Source organism: Macrobrachium rosenbergii, chromosome 52, assembly GCF_040412425.1.
Source record: "Macrobrachium rosenbergii isolate ZJJX-2024 chromosome 52, ASM4041242v1, whole genome shotgun sequence".
Lineage (NCBI taxonomy): Eukaryota > Metazoa > Arthropoda > Malacostraca > Decapoda > Palaemonidae > Macrobrachium > Macrobrachium rosenbergii.
The window spans coordinates 33,244,361-33,264,859 of NC_089792.1; the positions used below are offsets into that span (position 1 = coordinate 33,244,361).

General features: G+C 40.6%; 1 protein-coding gene across 1 annotated transcript in view; it reads left to right on the forward strand.

The window, feature by feature from the left end:
• LOC136833956 (uncharacterized) overlaps nucleotides 1-20,499 on the forward strand; it is a 63,160-nt gene that overhangs the window by 24,525 nt on the left and 18,136 nt on the right. The window contains exon 5 of the mRNA XM_067096235.1: nucleotides 15,755-17,699. Within this exon, the coding sequence (XP_066952336.1) occupies nucleotides 15,755-16,925 (1,171 nt within the window). The 3' untranslated portion in view covers nucleotides 16,926-17,699. The remainder of the gene's footprint in view (nucleotides 1-15,754; nucleotides 17,700-20,499) is intronic.

A 20,499-nucleotide genomic window follows, 5' to 3' on the forward strand; every position in this document is an offset into this window, starting at 1 on the left:
TACAAAATTTTTATTTCAGTATCATAAACCAAAGCTGAAAGCCAGCCTTATACTGGTTTTTGAACAGTAATTTTCAAGTGCCTTTATGGCCCTTTCAGGATGGCCAACATGCAAATTTATAAAAGCATATTCATAATAATCTTCACATATTGAAGACAATTATACTGTAAAAACAGAAGGTGTGTAAGGTAATGAGAATTCATTTTTCCTATCCGAAGATACTGCAGTTACTCCAACACCCATAGGAGATGTAGACCTACCTGTGCACTGTACTTTGCATAGTGTGCAACTTTGCTTCTTATATGTTCCACTTTATCCTGCTAATTGTGTTTTGGCATTTAATTGTAATTAAATGCCAAAACACAATTCGCAGTCTCACTATTCACGGAGTTCTCTGTGGAGCGTATCTACCCATTATTCGCGGGAATTTCACCCATTCGTGGTATTTTTCACTGAGAAATATTCACTAATTACTGTATTTTAAAATTTTCATGACTAAATCCACTTTTTGTGATAAAACTATTAAAATACTCTGGCATAAGTATTTTTAGAGGGTTTTTTTGTGTTCAAACTATCAAAATAGGCAGTTCTAAGTGTTTTTAGACAGGTTTTAAGTATTCGAGGATTTTAGCTGTTCGTTAGGGGGTGTGGTGCGCATCCCCCACGTATTCGTGGGGATGCATACCACACTTTTGGAGGGAGGAAAGAAAGTCTGGAACTGACTGGAAGTTCAGCACACCTAGTAACTCTTCCTGGCCTATAGAAGCCTATGGAAGGGAACCAAAGTCTCTGACATAATACATAAGTGATTTTTTAACAGTCAAGACTTCTTGGATTCCGTACAGTGTGATAAGACAATGTAGGAGGAAGTTAAAGAACTATATCTGTAGATAAAAAACCTTCGTAGCCACCAATAGTTTGCTATCAATCCTCTCTCCCCTTGCTAGATAGAGGAGGGACTTACTTTGCCAAAGTTTTATATTCGTGTAGGAATAAGCAAAACTTAAACAATAAGGCCACAGCCTCACCTGTATGAGACCCAATCCAGCACATGATGGAGTGATTTCTTCGCTCACTGGGTAGAGAGGAAAAGAAAGGAAACTGAAGACCAGCCATCCCATTCATTCTCGCTTTCATACCATCATCTTAGGTAAGATACAAACTGTCCAACAAGGGGCACTGGATGAGTTAAACAACCTGTTGAGCAGCCACCGCCAGACCCAAGGAAAAAGCGTCCAAGGGCCTGTGGGCAGTGTCCCGCAGATAGAAGGAAGTGAAGGTGGTCTGATGAAGCCATGTGCCAGCCTTCAAAATCCTTTGAACAGTCGAACCATAAGCTTGTCCGATAGTCTCATGCAGCCAAAAGGAGATTGTATTCTTGGACACTTTCTTGTTCTGGCCAGTGTTAAGGAAGAGCCTTTGGCACCCCGGTCGGAGATGGCGAGTCCTTTTCAGGTAGCAGCATAGTGCTCTGACAGGGCAGTGGAGCAATTTGTTTGGATTGTTATTACCAAAGTCATTAAGAGATGGAATTGAGAAGGAATCAAATGTGTCATCATGACAAGAGGGGTTTTGGGCCTTAGCCATGAATTCTGGGACAAATTCGAAGGCTAAGGGCATCAAACCCCCTTGTATGCTTGACATCTTAAGATATGCTTGACATCTTAAGATAAGGCCATGGGGTTCACCAACTTATTTACAGTATTATGTCTCTCACAACCGCCATCTGTTTGTCTGTTGACAAGCACAGATGTCCGAAACATAATCTCGGTTTTGTCTTGTTTGTGTGTAGAAACTACATTGCGGCTCGCACCAGCCGGTAACAACCTCGAAGATTCTGTACATTCATTCAGTAAGGAACCAGCCAGTATGTCACTCAATACCTTCCTTATACTGGTGATCCCAGAGTGACCTGAAGGAGCCGATGGTAGACGTCCGACCCACAATGACGACCCACGCGCTAACGAATCCTTCACCGCCTCCTCCACTCAGCCTCCCGCTATTCCTGAGCCTACAGTAGATGTCCGACCCTCCGAGATGACCCACCCCAACACCGGAACCCTGGATGCCTCCTCCAGACAGCCTGACACCACCCCCAAACTCCTACTGGACAAGTTGACCACCGAAGGACCAGCTGACGTCATCCTTCAGCCTGCTACCGTCCTCCTCGAGCTGGCTACTGAAGGATCAGCCGACGTCATCCTTCAGCCTGCTGTCATCCTCCTGGAGTTTCTGCTGGTCGGCGTCATCCTTCAGCCTGCTGCCCGCCCAAAGCCCATGCCCTTTGTGCCCATTCGACATTGTCAGCAAGACGATTTCAGCTATCGGGGCTTTGCTTTGTGGGGGGGAGTATTGTAAGGGACCAATGTGTGGTCCCAGGGCATCGCATGTGGTAGGTCAGCCATCGGACAAAACAAGATCCAACAAAGCATCCCGCTCTCTCCCTCCCTCCCGTGCGTCAGTGGCGATCGCTCGAAGGAACGCAACTTCTTCCATACAACATTTCTGTCATTGTTCTCTCAATTCATAGCCCTTTGTTGGCCGAGTTGGTTGAGCTTCAGACCGTCATTCGATGGGCCGAGTTCAATTCCCGCCGCCGGCTGATGAAGAGTTAGAGGAATTTATTTCTGGTGATAGAAATTCATTTCTCGCTATAATGTGGTTCGGATTCCACAATAAGCTGTAGGTCCCGTTGCTAAGTAACCAATTGGTTCTTAGCCACGTAAAATAAGTCTAATCCTTCGGGCCAGCCCTAGGAGAGCTGTTAATCAGCTCAGTGGTCTGGTAAAACTAAGCTATACTTTTTTTTTTTTTTTTTCTCTCAATTCATGTACGATCACCACTAATTGCATTGCCATGCAAGCATTCCGACCATGTACTCATAATGTTCTATCGAATCTTGTTTACAGTATTAAAGTGCATGTATGTTTCTGTTTGTGAAGATGCCAAATGTCTCGTCATTTCACACATTACGCTACTGCATTGTATTCGTTAATCTGTCTCGAATCTCATGCAAATGTTCATATGTGGAATTTCCTGGCCTTTCCATTGATATATGTTTTATCATTGTACGTTTACAGTATTATCTCTCTCACAATCGCCAAATGTTTGTCTGTTGACAAGCACAGATGTCCGAAACATAATCTCTGTTTTGTCCTGTCTGTTTGTAGAAACTACATTGCAGCTCGCACCAGTCAATAACAACCTTGAAGATTCTGTACATTCATTCAGTAAGGAACCAGCAATAAACTAGACAACACCCAGCCAGTATGTCACTCAATACCTTCCTTACACCTTCATTAGAATGTTTTCCAGATATTTTACAGTTAACAGCAATTCCACACTGTCCCTAACCTAAATTAACCATCATTTTATATGTAACATTTTACTGAAGAGATTTATTAAGAAATGCATCACATATAAAATAATAGCATAGAAAAAATAGTGTTTATGTTGTAGCTTATAAGTACAGAAGGCCATTAAGTTAAAGTTCAATAAATATGATATTTTTATGATAAAATAAGGTTTTACTTATACTTACCTGGTAGTTACATATAGCTGTCGTCTCTGACGCTTGGCAGAATTTTAAATTTCGCGCTAGCGCTAAAAACACCTAGGTGATCCCTCTACCAGCGCCTCTCTATAGGTAACAAGGAACTATCCCAACAATGTTCTAGAACCCATTAAGTTTTAAGCCCACTTGACATGAGAGGGGAGGTGGGCGGGTTTATTTCATGTAACTACCAGGTAAGTATAAGTAAAACCTTATTTTATCATAAAAATATCATTTTTACTTTACTTATAGGACTTACCTGGTAGTTACATATAGCTGATTGGCACCTTTAGAGGGTGGGATCATGTCAGCCACATATATTGTTAGAAATCAAAACATGAATTTTAGTTCCTTACCTTGAAGGATTGCTGACTCAGTGGTTACTGCCTCTGTAGTCTGCTTATCCCTCGATTGTATAGACAGGATATAAAGGATCCGGTGTCAGATACAATCTGTTAGTACTTGCCGTGAGGACAACGCCGTGACGGACAAGACTTAGTATGCCCTTTGCTCTGGGCGCAGAACCAAATTAACAATAAGGGATCACCTCCATCACCAAAATATAAAATTAAAAACTTTCAACCATAAAATTAAAAGATTGTAGGTACTCCTAAACCAACAACATAGTACCTACAAACGACGCAACCAAACTCAATTCCCAACTTCAAGGAGAAAATGTTAGTCGGATAGGGTTGCCCTCTTTCTCCCTCACCCACCACCGTGTCAGTAACTACTAAAGGCCCTAAGGTACTGCCATTGTCAAAATCAGTCTTCAATTCTGACAAGTAATGCGATCACGAAGATCGACTTACATCGCCAAAATGTAGAATTCACAATCTTTTGCACTGAGAGGTTGTGCCTGAAAGCCAAAGAAGTAGCTACAGCTCTTATCTCATGTGCTCTCACTTTCAGAGTTCCGTGTCTGAGTCCTGACAATTCACATGGGCTTCTGAAATAACTTCTCTTAAGAAGAAAGCAAGAGCATTCTTAGAAAGTGGTCTTGACGGGTTTCTCACAGAACACCACAAGTTCTCCGAAGAGCCCCTGATACCTTTTGTTCGGTGAATATAGAACTTTAAGGCTCTCACCGGGCACAACAATCTCTCTTGTTCTCCTTCTCCCACAAGATCTGAAAGGCTCTTAATGCTGAAAGACCTCGGCCATGGTCTGGACGCATCTTCGTTCTTCGCTAAGAACCTAAGAGAGGAAGAACAAACAGCTTTTCCTTGAGAGAAACCAATAGTTTTGTCAATGCATGAACCTCACTCACCCTCCTGGCTGTTGCGAGTGTTACTAGAAAAATAGTTTTCTTAGTCAAGTTTCTCAGCGATGCATTTGCCAAAGGCTCGAATTGATCTGAACAAATCCATTTAAGGACGATGTCCAAATTCCATGCTATTTGTTTAGGAACTTTCGTCTTCGAGGTATTAAAAGACTTAAGTAAATCTGTTAGATCCTGATTGTTCGAGATGTCTCTAGACCTCTGTGCTTAAATACCGAAGCAAGCATTGATCGATACCCTTAATCGTGCTCAAAGACAATCCTTTCTCCTTAAAAGGGATAGCAAGAACTTAGCTATTTGATTTAGAGAGGTTTTAGAAGACGAAACTCCATGTCTATTGCACCAGGTTCTAAACTGATTCCATCTAGCCTGGTATACTGCGCCGAAGACTTTCTTCTGGAGTCGCGCAATAGCGCTTGCAACCTCCTTTGAAAAACCTCTCTTCCTGAGGAGTCGCTCGACAGTCTGCAGGCGACAAGCCGTAGAGCGGACAAGTTCTGATGGAACCTCAGGAAGTGGGGTTGTCTGAGTAGATCTTTCCTCGACGGGAGGATCCTCGGAAAATCTGCGAGGAGGAGGAGAAGATCTGGGAACCATTCCCTCGATGGCCAGAAAGGAACGATTAGAGTCATCTTGGTGTTCTTGTGGTTCCTGAACTTTTCCAAGACCTTCCTGATAATTTTGAACGGTGGAAAAGCGTAAAGATCTAGGCAATCCCAACTCATTGTCATTGCATCCACCCAAAGTGCCTTGTCGTCCGGATCTGGGGAGCAATATACTGGGAGGCGTTTTGTTCTGTCTGTAGCAAATAGGTCTACTAGCGGACAACCCCACAGATTCCACAATCGTTTGCAAACCTGCGGATGTAAGGTCCATTCCGTGGGCAAGACTTGGTTCTTCCTGCTTAAAAGATCCGCTGTTACATTCCTCTCGCCTTTTATGAACCTGGTCAATAACGTGACCTCGTTCTCTTCCGACCATTCTAAAAGTTCCTTGGTCGTCTGATACAGGGAGAAGGAATGAGTGCCCCCTTGCCTCTTGATATAAGCAAGAGCTGTCGTGTTGTCCGACTGAACTAGAATAACCTTGCCTTTTACTTCTTGCTGAAATTGTATCAGGGCTAGATGTACCGCTTTCAGTTCTTTCACATTTATGTGCAGTTCTTTCTGTTCTTCCTGCCACAGGCCCGAACATTCCTTGTTGTCTAAAGTCGCTCCCCACCCCTGATCCGAAGCGTCTGACAAGAGTGTGAGGTCTGGGTTCTTGATAAAAAGAGAAATTCCCTCCTGTAGCCTTTCCCTTGAATTCCACCAGAACAGCTCCTTCTTGATCTGATCTGAGATCTTGAAAAGAAAGGGAACCGGATGGGTTTTGCGTGGCCATTGGCTTTGTAGATAAAACTGCAGAGGCCTCATCTTGAGTCTCCCAGTTTTACGAACTTCTCCATCGAGGCTAAGGTCCCCAGTAAGCTCATCCACTGGTTGGCTGAGCAAACCTCGCGATGTAGAAAGTCGTCTATCATGCTTAGACAAGACTCTACTCTCCGTATTGATGGAGAAGCCCGAAAAGTCAGAGAGTCCATTCTCACTCCCAAAATAAACTATCTGCTGTGATGGTGACAGGGGACGATTTCGGAACATTGACTAGTAGGCCTAGTTCCTTTACCAGAGATAATGTCTTCATTAGGTCCTCCACACATTTGGCTTTGGAGTGTGTGCTTTCAAGCCAGTCGTCCAGATACATTGACATCCTTATTCCTTGTAAGTGAAGATTCTTCGCCACCGTTGACAGAACTCTTGTAAACACTTGAGGTGCAGTTGACAGTCCGAAACAAAGAGCTCTGAACTGGAAAACTTTGCTTTGGAAAACAAACCTCAGGAACTTCCTTGATTCCTGATGGATAGAACGTGGAAGTACGCATCCTGGAGGTCTCGAGACCATCCAGTCGCCCGGTTGAAGAGATGCTAACACTGACTCTGTCGTTTCCATCGAAAATTTCGTCTTCTTTACTTAAAAACGTTCAATGCGCTCACGTCTAGAACCGCCTCCAACCTCCCGATGCCTTTGAAACTAAAAAGAGACGGTTGTAAAACCCCGGAGAGCATGGGGTCGGCACTAACTCGATGGCTTGTTTCCTTAGTAGTGCTTCTACTTCTTCTCGAAGGGCAAAACTTCTGAGAGTCGTTGGAGTATGTTGGAAAAACGACTGGGCGTCCGATAGAGGGGCTTTTGTTGGAATGGGATGGAGTACCCTCTCGGATCACCTGTAAGGTCCAAGGATCTTGAGTGACCTTTTGCCAGGCTTCCGAGAACGACTGGAGTCTGGCACCTACTGCTATGTGGAGGACAGCACACTCATTTCTTTTGTTGAAAATTGGAAGGTCGAGTAGAAGATTTTCCTTTCCCACGAAACTTGGAAAAGGGCCGAGAAGCAGACTTGCCCCTGAACGTCTTGGAAGTGTCCAAAAACACCGAAGTTTTGGTGGAAGTAGCTACCGGAGTAGTCTTCTTGGCTTCTTTGCTGACTGAGCCAACAGGTCCTGTGTAGCTTTTTGTGTGAGAGCTTCAGCAGTCTCTCGAACTAATTCCTTCGGGAACAAGTGGTCCTTCGACAAAGGAGCAAAGAGGAGAGCAGACCTCTGGCTGCGGGAAACACCCCGCCAAAAAGAGCACCAGAGTTGTCGTTTCTTCAGAACTCCGGTTGCAAAAACCGAAGTTAGCTCCAAGGCACAATCGCATACCCCTTGTCTATGCAGTCGACTACCGAAGTGAAATCCGTCGACTGCGCATCCGAAAAGTCCAATTCTTTGACTTTCCTAGCCAGAGCCGCCACTGACCAATCAAGGAAACTGATGACCTCCACAACAGCGAAAATACTCTTGAGAAGATGATCCAACTCTGACTGCGTGAAAAGATCTTCGCTGATTGAAGAGCTGTGTGACGACTTGAATCCACTAGACTGGAGAAGTCTCCTTGAGCGGAGGCAGACACACCCAAAGAAAAACGTTCTCAGTCTCGTACCACATGCGGCTGCGATGAGCCAATCTGGAGGGTGGAAGACAAAACATACTCTTGCCTTGCTCTCTCTTGTCTGAGAGAGCCAGGAATTAATTTTCTTGATAGCCTTCTTGGCGAAATCGCCAAAACTAGGGCGTGTAAAGGAGCTGGATCCGATGCGTTATCCCTCTTAAACTGCGATCTGGGAGAAGCTTGAGTCGAAGGCTTAAAAGAGTCCCCAAAGTTTTCCACGAAAAACTTGAGTAACTCCTTATAACCCGAAGATTTCTCCTTGACTCCTGGAAAGTCCTCTTCTATTTCTACATCTTCTTCGATTTCTTCGTCTACAGAAGACACAGGAGACAATTGGTGCACAGGAACAGTTTCCTGACGAAAAGTAGGTCGTGCGGAATCTAAAGTCTTACGACCATGCCGATGTGGCGCCAAATCCGTCAAGTGTGGCGCCCGAATCCGTCAAGTGTGGCGCCGCGCCAAGCTGAAGTGGCGCTGCGCCAGCTGAAGTGGCGCCGGCGCCATGCTGAAGTGGCGCTCGTCAACCAAGCGTGGCGAATCCGGAGCCAGAGAAGAATGCTGAAGCGTCTGGTTGAGCCTCTTCATTGGTGCATGCGGTGGGAGGCTCTTGAGTCAAGACTTGTGGCGCATTCGAAGGAAGTGTCTCCGCAACAGGTGCTCCCGAAGCAGCACGAGCGCCACAAAAGAACTGAATAAGATCCGTCAATTTGTCCGTGACTTGGCGACAAAACGGGGATCTTGTTGACCGGTAGTAGGAGGAGGCACTATCTGCGATGAGGCTGGACGAGATGTAGACGCTCCTGGAACGGAAACACGCTTATTACGGGCAATAGTACGCGTAGGTTCCTTCCGGCGAGAGGGCTGATCTACTGAAGAGGGAGGAGGAAAAGGTTCAGGATCCTCCCAGAAGCTACAGCCGCATGCGGATCCGTCAACGATCTTTTCTTCGGAATCGCTGCAGGAGAGACGGCGCGAGACCTCTTGAGAGGGCGAGAAGAATGCTTGAAGCGCCCACTTCGAGGAAGAGTCAGCGAATCATCACCACTAGAAGACACATCCCCAGCAGCGCCTTTTTCTATGGCGTGCGGAAGCATCCTGGGAATGCACAACAGGAATACTTGAGGGGTGACTGCTCAGGAGCAAGCCCCACTCGCCTCCTTTCGGTTTTCGACATGCCCCTCTCCTGAACCAGGGAGTCCGACAGAGGTCTAGACCTGGGAGAACGAGTGGGCCGAACAGACACCTCCTCCACTAACACTTCACTTCGAGGAGCCAATTTTTCAATGGCTTGGCCCATCGTCTGGATGGCTGAAAGCACAGCTGAAAATTTAGTGTCCATTTGGACTTTTAACTCTGACACGGTGATAGGATTGGGATCAACAGGGTCGGACAAAGGAGAGTTAATAGGAGAGGGTTAACAGATTGAATTACCTGCCCTACAGACTTAGCAGATGATGACCTCTGCGAAGCTTTTCCTAACTCTGTCCTTTTCTAACTTCCGTAGATATTTTTCTAAGGCTGACCATTCATCCGTTGTTAGATGCATACATTCCTCACATGTATCCTCTGAATTACAAAATTTACCCCTACATGAAGAGCAAACTGAATGGGGTCGATAGCCGCCTTAGGCAAACGAGTCCTACAGCCTAAAGCACAATATCTATACTGGGAACCAGAATCAGACATATTGTACAAAGAATTAATTCCGACCACAAAAGCAAAGCGCTAGCTAGCAAAAAACCACAAAGAAATACTTAAGTATAAATTGCAGACAAAAATTCAACCACAAACGAGACCGTGTTACGGTCTCTCGGCAGAAAAACTTAATGGGTTCTAGAACATTGTTGGGATAGTTCCTTGTTACCTATAGAGGGCGCTGGTAGAGGGATCACCTAGGTGTTTTTAGCGCTAGCGCGAAATTTAAAATTCTGCCGCGTCAGAGACGACAGCTATATGTAACTACCAGGTAAGTCCTATAAGTAAAAGCAGGTGTTTTATATCATTATTATATATATTATATATATATATACTGTATGTATATGTATGTATATATATATATATATATATATATATATATATATATATATATATATATATATATATATATATATATATATATATATATATATATATATATATATATATATATATATATATATATATATATATATATATATAATGTGTTTATAATCTTTGTCATGTTAAAGAGGAGTTGATAACATCTAAAAATATAGCAAGAATGAGTGTAGAATCCTAGGCTTAGCTTATTTTCCAAACATAAAATATTTCTCATCCTAATCATTTAAAAAAATTTTTTTCTTAGAGTATATTAGTAAGTTTGTGTTGTTATGTAATGCTAATTGTATCAATGTTTTTAATCAGGTTGTATATCTGCCAGTTTAGCAAAGGTATTAGAAAGCCATTTTTTTGCCATGTTTTTAGTTGTACATTGGGAAGTTAACCTGTCAACATTGTTTCATATTAGCCTTAATTGTAACTTGTACCTGACTGTGGAACACACTGGCTCAAAGATAAAAAGTTTCGTAAAGCATATGAAATCATAGGCTTAATTAAAACATTGGTACAGTAGTAGATATAACAATTCATTTTTTTCTTACCTCAGTTTAAGGATTTTGTTGCTTAACAGATGCTTCCAAGTCTGATAAAGATAAAAGAAATGTAATACTTAACGGAACAATATAGTAAGTATGCTAGAGGTGTTGAACAGTGAAACAAATACATGCAACTGGCACTCTCCAGTTAAAACCTGTGTGGGTCTTTATTTTTCTGGGTAAGTGAGCCATCATGCCAGACTATTGTGCATGCTTTAGTTGTTCATTCAGCATCTGTTGACTGCCTATTAACCTGTGCTCTGCATCAGTGTGATCTTTTCTGCTTTTGCTACAGCAAATAAAAGTATGTGCGGTTATTTTTCTTGTGTGTTAAAAGTTCTAATTATAGTGTACAGTGTGGTTGCATAATACAATATGCTTACAACATTTTGTTAAATTTAAAGGACAAAGCATTTTTTTTAAATGATAGAATCACTCTTGTTCATTTTACTGTTACATGCTCAGAAAGTCTGAGATGTTTTGATTACATAAAGTGTAAATCCATTCATGTACTGTATTCCAGAATATATTATTACACTACTGTAGGCAATCACACACTGTAAATCATTGTCAATCAAGTTATAAAATGTGCCTTACTTGAAGTTTTTTAAAGTGATTGCAGCATGCATTGTAAGAGCAAGTGCTCTGAAATTCAAAGGTTTGTGGTTCAGAGAAGTGTAATTTCACTTGCATGTGTACTACAGAATAGGAAATCATTGTTAATCGAACATATGAAAACAGTTACATATGTGAATATTTTTAAGTGATGATTGTTAATCTGAAATAAATAAAAATAGTTCCTTACATGAATTTTCCCAATTGATTTTGCCATGTTTTTTGGTTCAGTATGCAAGCACGTACTCTGAAATTGTAAGATTCATGATGAAAAGTTTAAAATTAAAATAAATTTTTCAGCATTATAAAAAAAACACAGTATCGAATCATTTTCAGAGAGTTATATTGTGCTGTGAATAATTATTACTTGTATTTCTGATGAGTTGAAGCGAAAGTGGAACAGTTTAACTGTTTCTCAGATGTTACCGTAATATCTTAGTAGTGGTTTCTCTGAAGACTTTTTGGAATCCTTCTGTTTCCAGCTCCTAAAAGGTCGAGAGAAATGGCATTCGCGCATGCGCCTAACAAATGTAACAAAATCAGTGGATTGTTGCTCATGTGAACATTTCACTTGCAGCAAGCATTTGGTGAGTGACAAAGAGCCAATGATATCTTGGGTGCTTTACTTAAAAATACAGTTCAAGCTACTGGGGAAAACATACTGCTGTAGTCACACACATGAATAAGTTCAACAGCAAATATGAGACACACAAAGGTGCTGTGACTTTGTGACCTTGGAGCCTATAGCTCCTCACTACACATACACTTCATGATTTAGTTCAGTTCTGTCTATAGTTTCTGTAACAAAGTCTTTTTATAAATAATCTAGCAATTTCCTGTGTTAAACGTTGAGTAAATTTTGTGAGGAAGTTTTTTTTTTATAAAAAAATGAACAAAATTTAATTTTAATTGAATGAGAGGTATATGTAAGCAAAGGAAAATGAATTGAGCCAAAATTTAGTTTTGAATTGGGAGAGAATATTCAGTCTATTGACTTGTAATGAGCAAGTCCCCCATATCTGAGACAAGCCAGATCAGTTCACCTCAAATCCATAGAGCAAGCTTCATTGTTACACCTTGTATTAAAGGCAACTATTATCAGCAAAATCAGTCATGTTAAAGACTTAAGATACCTACTGGTCCTTTCACTACCTTTTACATTATTATGAGGCCTGAATCTAACCAGAGCATTGAAGATTGTGTTTCAGTGCTATTCACTAGTCATCATGATGACATTGACCTTTGTTTTTGCCCAGGGGGTTTTATGCTTATATCTTTAAGGGACCAAGAATTGTAGAGACCGATCTTCAGGACTTCTGTTTTACAGGACATCCAAAAGGCCCATCATTAAGATTGCAATCTCATATTGGCCATCAATTTCGTTTCAAACTTATTTAAAGGAAGAGGTGGTTCTTCATGTTCTTCTGTTTTTTTGCACTTCTTCCAGTTCCATTAAATCTTCATTCGTTAACTCCTCTGAATGAGATTCAGCCAGCTCTTCAAAGTCCAAGCTGTAGCTTTTCACTTATGTCTACGAGACTATTAATGATTTGCCTCCGTTTTCTGATTAAATCCTCTGGAGTTGTTGACAAGCTTTAGGCATAAAGCCTTCCATGCTTCATTCATGTTTATCTCACTTCACACCATGCTGCATCAATATTCTTGATGCAATTATAAATGTTGTATCCCTTCCGAACGTCACATAAGGGCACACCAGGGTCATTCACTTCCTTCAGTGCTTGCCTATAAGTACGACAAGTTTACTATTTCTTGAGATTGGCTATTATGCCTTGATCCTTCGGATGTAGGAGTGAAGCTGTGTTAGGTGGTAAATGTACAATTTTCACATCTGGATGGAAATCATCTTAAGTGCGGTGGGTGCCCAGGAGCATTATCCAAGATTAAGAGAACCTTGAAAGGAATCCCAGTCTCTTGGCAGTACAGCTTGACTTTCACTAGCACTTTCGCTAGCCTTAGCCTTCAAGTCGTTGAAAAGGCTTTTAGCCTTTTCATGCATCAGCATGAAGTTAAGCAGTACAGACCTTTGTCTCTGGTGTTCTGTCCAGATACCTAGAAGTTTTTCCATTTCTTCTACTAGCCTCCATCTTCTCTTGCTTATAGTTGTTGACTGCATAGGCACAGCACTTTTTACGTGTTCCATAATTCACTCTTTGTTCTTAAAGATTGTGCCAAGAGTTGAACGATTCATATTATACTGGCATGCTACCTCTACCATTTTTTCACCACTATCTAATTTCTTCGTAACTGCCACCTTAGTTTCCATTGAGATAACTTGTCGCTTTTTACCACTGCCACCGTCTTCACTGGCCTTACTCTTGCCATTAGCCATAATGGAAAAAGGATGGACTCGATATTTCACAATAAAATCACACAAATATCTTGGAGCACAACAGACAATGCCTTACCACTAGCGTAAGTTCAAGAGTCGGTTGGTGGGTTGGCATGGGCTACGGTGCTGTACGGCATGGATAGCGGCAAAAATTGTGACTAGGCAGAATAGGCACACAGTGCAAAATTTGAACACGGGTGGCAAAAGGGAGTGCTCCGAACAGAATTTTAATTTATGATCATGTTTGTTCGTTTTTCTAAATGTTCATAACTTGAATGTTGGTAAGTAGGCTAGTGTCTATGTACAGGAGAATGCAGTACAGTCATACCTCAGTTCAAGAACACCTCGCTTAACAGGCAGTTTAGTTAAGGGATATTTTGTCTATTGAGGAAAAATCCACTCAGTTAACATTCTTTGGCTTGGATGAAGGATAGACATGGGATTAGGCATGCCTCTGTGTGTGTGTGTGTGTGGTTCCCAGCTGAAACAAAGAGGAATCGCGCAGTTTACTCATAGCTGTCACTCAGTACACAACTCCACTAAACTGGTTTGTGTTTCTTTGTGTTATTTTGCCAGCCCTATAAGAGCTGAAAGTCAGCTCAGTGGTCTGGTTAAACTACTTTAATACTACTACTTGATGTATCTAGTGCTAATACGGGTTAAGTCATCATGAAGCCTGAGAATGAAAAGCAGATAGAAAAGTGATTGAAGATGTTCCTAGTTCATTAATAAAAAGAATGTATGTTCACTGGAGGAGAAATCAAATTTTTTCTTAAAAAATATCATCCTAACTAAACTAGTAAACCATACTATAAATCTGCTGAATAACAATAATAATGGAACATTTTAATGCAGGCAAAAACAAACATCATTGGACAGGTTTTTAGTTAGAAAGGGACACTGTGAATTGTAAGAAGAAAGCAGTAGAAAGAAACAGAACAGAAACAATCCAAGAATTACATTTGCTTGGTGTTTGTATGGAGTGAGGCTGCCATTCTGCACAGTAAGATTTCTCTTCTCTTTCCTCACTGCCTACCACTTACACACCAGCAGCTCTCCTAATGACAGGTGAGGTAAGAAAAAATTTGCTTTTATTTTATGCATTTATGTTTTTTGCATAATTTTTTGCATTCTAGGCTTGTTAAATGTGAGTTCAAATGCTTCTTTGTTGTATTTTTGGAGGTTTGGGATGGATTAATCCAATACTCTTATTTCCTATGAGAAAAATTCTCTTGGTTTAAGGGCAGTTTGATTAAAGGATAGCTTTCTAGAAGGATAGAGTCCTTTAACTGAGGTATAACTGTATTGGAGAGCTAACAGCTCAGGGGAAAGTGAGGGCTCATGAGATGAGTACCTATTCACATCAGTGGCTTTTAAAAGAATTTGGATAGGTTGGTGCAATGGTGGCACTGGGAAAAATAGTCCATTTGACTTGTGAGGAACTAGGGTATGTACAGCAGTCATTACCTTTTTCTCACTCCTGCTCTCCTTCACAATGACATCCTTATAACACAGTCATCTGGATTATCTACTCTTTTATTGTACACAAGGGATGAGGTAGTTACTACACAGTTGTTGCTTTTGAGAATATTAAGATGTACATCCAAGAAGTCGTAATAACCCACAAGTTGTTGTATACAATATAGGAATAGTCTTCAATTTATTGTGGCATACATTTCTTATCTCTAATGCTAGTCATGTCTAGGTCTCAGTTTAGCATTTGGAGACTTGACAACTTGAATCTTTCTCATTTAGATTAAGAATCAGCTGTAAGTCATGTGTTTGCTGTGATTGCTATGAAATAAATAGAATTTTTTCTTAAGATACAAAGTAAAATTGATTTTTATTACATACACATTACTTACACTTAGTAAACCACTTTCCTGACCTGCATTCAGTTTGTCAAAGGTTTGCCACACACAGATTGAAATGATTTGGGTGCCAAAAACTCTCTGAATTAAGTGTGCAGGTGCACTGACTGTGTGGCAAGATTGAGATTATTTCTTGCTTTGGAGGGGGCATGTATGAGTAACATTTTGACAAATGAAATGGCTGCAAGTTGTATGTTTGTATTGAATCAATTTTATTTTGATTTTTGATTTTTTGTTTTGGAAATTTTTGTCAAGAGTAACAGACTGTCTATATTTTTTTTGTTCCTAGAGGCTCCCTTTGTTTTTGTTTATTTATTTGAAGGTAATTATGAACAGAGGGAAAAGGCTTTGGTACAGTTTCATAATGAATGTATATGTTTAGTATATGTAGTTAATACCAAGAAACATTATTTTGTTAACCAATATATTGCTTTTTTTCAGGACTAAGTCCCAGCAGAAGCCCAGAGTTCTCCCTCCTGATTCTGACCAGAATAAAAGATTGCACAAGAAATCAATATTTGATAGCTCTTCTGAGGAATTAACTGATGACGGTGATGAACTGGTGCTTAAACAACGTGGACAGGTTCAGGCCCCTTTGTGTAGTGGCAGAGATAGCGTATACCAGGCATTTAGAGAAAAGGATATTGATGTTAGTATAGACTGTGACAGTCCGAGTATAATGAACGAGTGGATAAGAACTAGAAGAAAATCGGGATCAAATGATTCACTAGAGGACACCAATACTGAAATTCCTTCCCTATCTGATGAACTTCAAGTTTCATATAATAATACTCAATCTTTCATAGGTGATGCTACTAAAGCAGAGAAATCTTACTTAGGTGATATTACAATGGACTCTGCCAAAAGCGAAAAGATAGATGTTGTTGATAGTACAAATGAAAATGAATTTTCTTCATGTCAGAACTTCAGTGATGAGTATGAAATACCACTTAGTTATAGTCCAGGGAATGAACAACTTTCTTGCAAATTTGATAATGAGGAATTTGGATGTAATTATTCAAGTATTTATCAAACAGAGATAGGCGAAATTCATGTAGATAATGAAATTGGTGAAGATAATACTTCATTCTTATGTAACAAAGAAGATGACAGTGAAAGATATATGCTGTGTCACAAGAATACGCGTCTTAATGATGATTCTCTTGAGGCAAAACATTTTGGTTTAGCCCAGGAAAAAAGCAGTAGTGTGTTAAATATGAGTTCAATTACTTTGGACAGAAAAAGCCAGCTTTGTGAGACAGCAGATTCTACTTTGACCAAGACTACTCTGTCCTCTCAATTTTTATTTTCAAGTGAAGATGTGAATGAATTAAATGGCCAAAATAAAAGCAAAGCACAAAACTTAAAAAAGGAGGACGCAGTAAATTTAAAACTTGCAGACCAGGAAAAGGATGAAGTGTCATTTGGGAGCAAGAACAAAAGTGAAAGTGTAAGTATTGATCCCCAGAACGTTGTTGGATGGTGTAAGAAAAAGCCCTGCAGTAACTCAGATATTTCAGAGGGTGTTGGGAATGATCTGGGACACTGTTCTAAAATCGAAGAGGAAATCACTGTGAAAATGTGTCCGAAGGGTTCAGTGGAAAATCTCTAGTTAAAACTAAAATGGCAGTGACCAGTGCAAAGCATAGACAGAAGACCAGAAGTAACAGGCAGACAGGAAAGAGAAAATTTGGATTGTTTGAATCTGAGAAAACGCGTGAAGGGAAAAAAATTCTACGAGAGGTTATGAAGGAAATAGAGGAGGTGCGGAAAAGAAGAGTGGAGGAGAGTCCACTGCTAGCTGATGTTTCGGAAAGTCAGATATGGAATGATAACTTCAAAACTCGAAGGATTCTGGAAGTAACAAAAAAAAGAAAGAAACCTGCAGGATGTAAAATGATAAAGAGACCATCTAGTCAACCAACTATGAAAGACTACCTTCTAAAGAAATTCACTTTTGGTGCTGCTGACAAAAAGCACAGAAAAGATCTAAGTATGGACAGTGAGAGTTCAAATGAGTTTGAGTGTGATAATATGCAGAAAAATGTTAGCTGGTCTAGGTCAGTAAAAAGAAAAGCAATTCAAGAAGACAAAGAAACTAGGGAAAATTATAATCAGAAAAGATTAAGTACTGACATGTTTGCTGACTCATCAGAGATGTCCGATTCCAGTATTTCTTGTCATGGCAAGGAGTCAGAGAAAAATGAGTCTCTCAGTAGGAAACTTTTTGATGATTCAAATTTTTCGAATGAGGACAGTGAAATGGAAAATGAGTGCAGACGTTTGTCATCACTTTCCTTTCATGAAAATAGCTCTGTGCAAGATGAGACCTCATTGTCATTGCACATAGATCCAGTAAGCAGCCTCCCTTCTTCTGTCAGTGGAGGTTTGTATATTTTTTGCACTTTATAGTATTTCATACTTTTAAGGATATGACATTATATAATTGCCACGTGTAGAAGAGCGCCAGCCTTTGAATGGTGATCACTTTACACCCATAGTAAGTCCTGGCCATTCTTTATTTGTATGCCAAAGGGAACTCATCCCTAAACTCCTTAAAAGGTTGTTTTCAGGGATTGTTTTTAGTTTTCATTATTTACTTAAATGCATATTAGACTCTTCTTCGTTACCAGATACACCCATTACTTCATGTTAGCTTTATTTTATTTATCCATGAATGAAATGATGGAAACAGTTGAAAAATAAAAGTCTTACCAGTGCTAAGGCATGGATGACATTTAAGCAACTAAAACTAAATGAAAATGAAGCTGAATTTATGTTGGTGAGAAAGAAAAATTATTTAAGAAACCTTTGTAATATGTAGCTGATAAATAGGAATCCAGTTCTGACTGCTGACAAAGTCCATGACTTGGGTGCCCTGCAGGACAGTAATTTGTTTTTCAGTACTCAAATCGGTAATGTAATAGTTGCTGGCTGTCATCTCAGCAATATTGTCTTGTTAAAAAATATTCTGAGGTTGAGTTGGGATTATAATAAAAGGCACTGATTTGTATACAGTGGACCACTGCTTATTCGTGGTTCAGCAATCACGGATTTTTCTGTGACCCATTTTTTCAATAAATCGCGGAAAGTTCAGTAATTCGCGGTTGTTTTCGTAAAAAAATATTCACTATTTACTGTATTTTCATGTTATTTTTGTGACTAAATACATTTTTGTCATAAAAAATGTTTTTAATCACAAAAATAACATAAAGATAGGCAGTTGTAAGCATTTTTAGGGGGTATTTGGTGTTCCAGCTATTAAAATATACAGTTATAAGCATTTTTAGAGGGGTTCCAATATACTGCAGATTTTCAGTATTCACAAGGGGTTGTGGTACATAACCCCCACAAATATGGGGTGTCCATTGGACATAGGAAAACTGCAGATTACTTAAAGATTTATTTACTTGTTCTTATGAAATACAAATGTATGGAAGGGATGTGATGACTCTGGTAACCTCTTGTTCAGCCAAGTGTTTTGGATGACAGAGCCTTGGGCATGAGTGAGACTGGTCTAAGGAGAGGACTCAGGTAAGGGAAAAATGTCTGGATATTCATGAAATCCCCGTGAGGGAAGTGGGGGAGGGAGATGCATCTTAGAGTTTATAGTAAGATTTGGTACTGAAGATGTAGTTACCTGTGTGTGGTTTGACTCCAGCAGATACTTTGGCATGCTGCTCCAAGGTGAGGGAAGGGAAGGTGAGTTCATTCACTCCACATTAACACCCCCAGATTCACTCTTAAGTTAAAGAACTCAAGCAAGATTTTTTTTTGTTTGGACAGAGCTGGATTCTTACACAACTTGTTAAGCAGCCACCACAGTCCCAAGGAGGTGTCTAGGGATTTGTGGGCAATTTCCCTCAGGTAGTATGAGGTAAAGGTTTTTCTGCCTATGCCAGACATTTGCCCTCGTCACCTGTTGAACGAGGAAGTTTTTCTGAAAGGCTGTGGGCAGTCCCATGCCCCTTACCTCTTGGGCTTCCTCATCAGAGGAGGCATAAGTTCACTTGATTGCCTTATGAAGCTAGGAAGAAAGTTGTTTCCTAGAAACACTAGGAAACGAATCAACAACGAGATTGTACCAACCAGAGTGGTATAGATTCTATGATTAGCGTAACTGATCTTGTCCTGGACACTGTTCTTACAGTTACTGAATTTCTGATGTACTTGAGAAGATTGAAATTCACCAGAAGCATTACACCTTATTTCCTTTCCAAAAGGCAACATGCCTTCTGTTTCAGGAAAAAAGTTCTTTTCCTTGTATGTGGGAGTATTATGTAAGTTCCTTACCCTGTAGAAAGCTTTGAAGCAATGCAAGGGTGGATTATTATGTACAAATGCTTCTGATAGCCATTATTGCAAATCAATTGTAGTTGGACATGCAAAGCAACCACATGCCCTGCATGAGTTGTTGAATTGCCACCTCCAAGATCAGGCGGTTATTCATCATCTGGCACAGGACCTTGGCATTATCAGACATTCAGTGAAGGCTTTACTCCTAGACAGTGCACCACAATCCGGTTGGTTGGGGATAAAGGTTGTATGAGGTCATGTTTTGCCTCAGTGTGACTGCACTCATTCAACTAATGGACAAGGTGTAATTGTTGCAAAGATATAGCTATACCAGAGGAAGTTCCTGGATGAGGGGAGGACAGTTGGAAAAAGGAGCAAACTTTGGATACTTGGGGCAACAGGCTAGATAATCTGCAAAAATATTCAACGAAGGCTGCCATCTACAACTTTGCAGATGCGTGCAGTGACATCACAATGCAGACCTTGGATCATGTTTTGAACTGTATCCTGAAGGGGAAGAAGGCGTGATTGACTTCCAAGGCTTCGTTAATGACTTTCATGCCCAACTCGCAAAGGGAGGTAACGATGTTCATTAGGGTGACATACGAGAGTGGCTGGATAATGGCGGTTGCAATCCTTGCTTCCAGCTGTCGTCCAACAGCAAGGTAGTTGCTGCAGTTACTGCTGGTGAGATGGAAAAGGAAGCCACTGAAGATGCTGATGACAACAACACGAACAACACGTGTGCATAAACTTACAAGGACTTGTGGAAGGTATTTGGGTGTATTCATCAACCTAATGGAAAACCCTAACATAGACCGTAACTGTTTCCCCAGGGCCTTGGAGTGTGCTGAAGGTGCCCAAGAATAGGAATAACTGGTAATAATTTT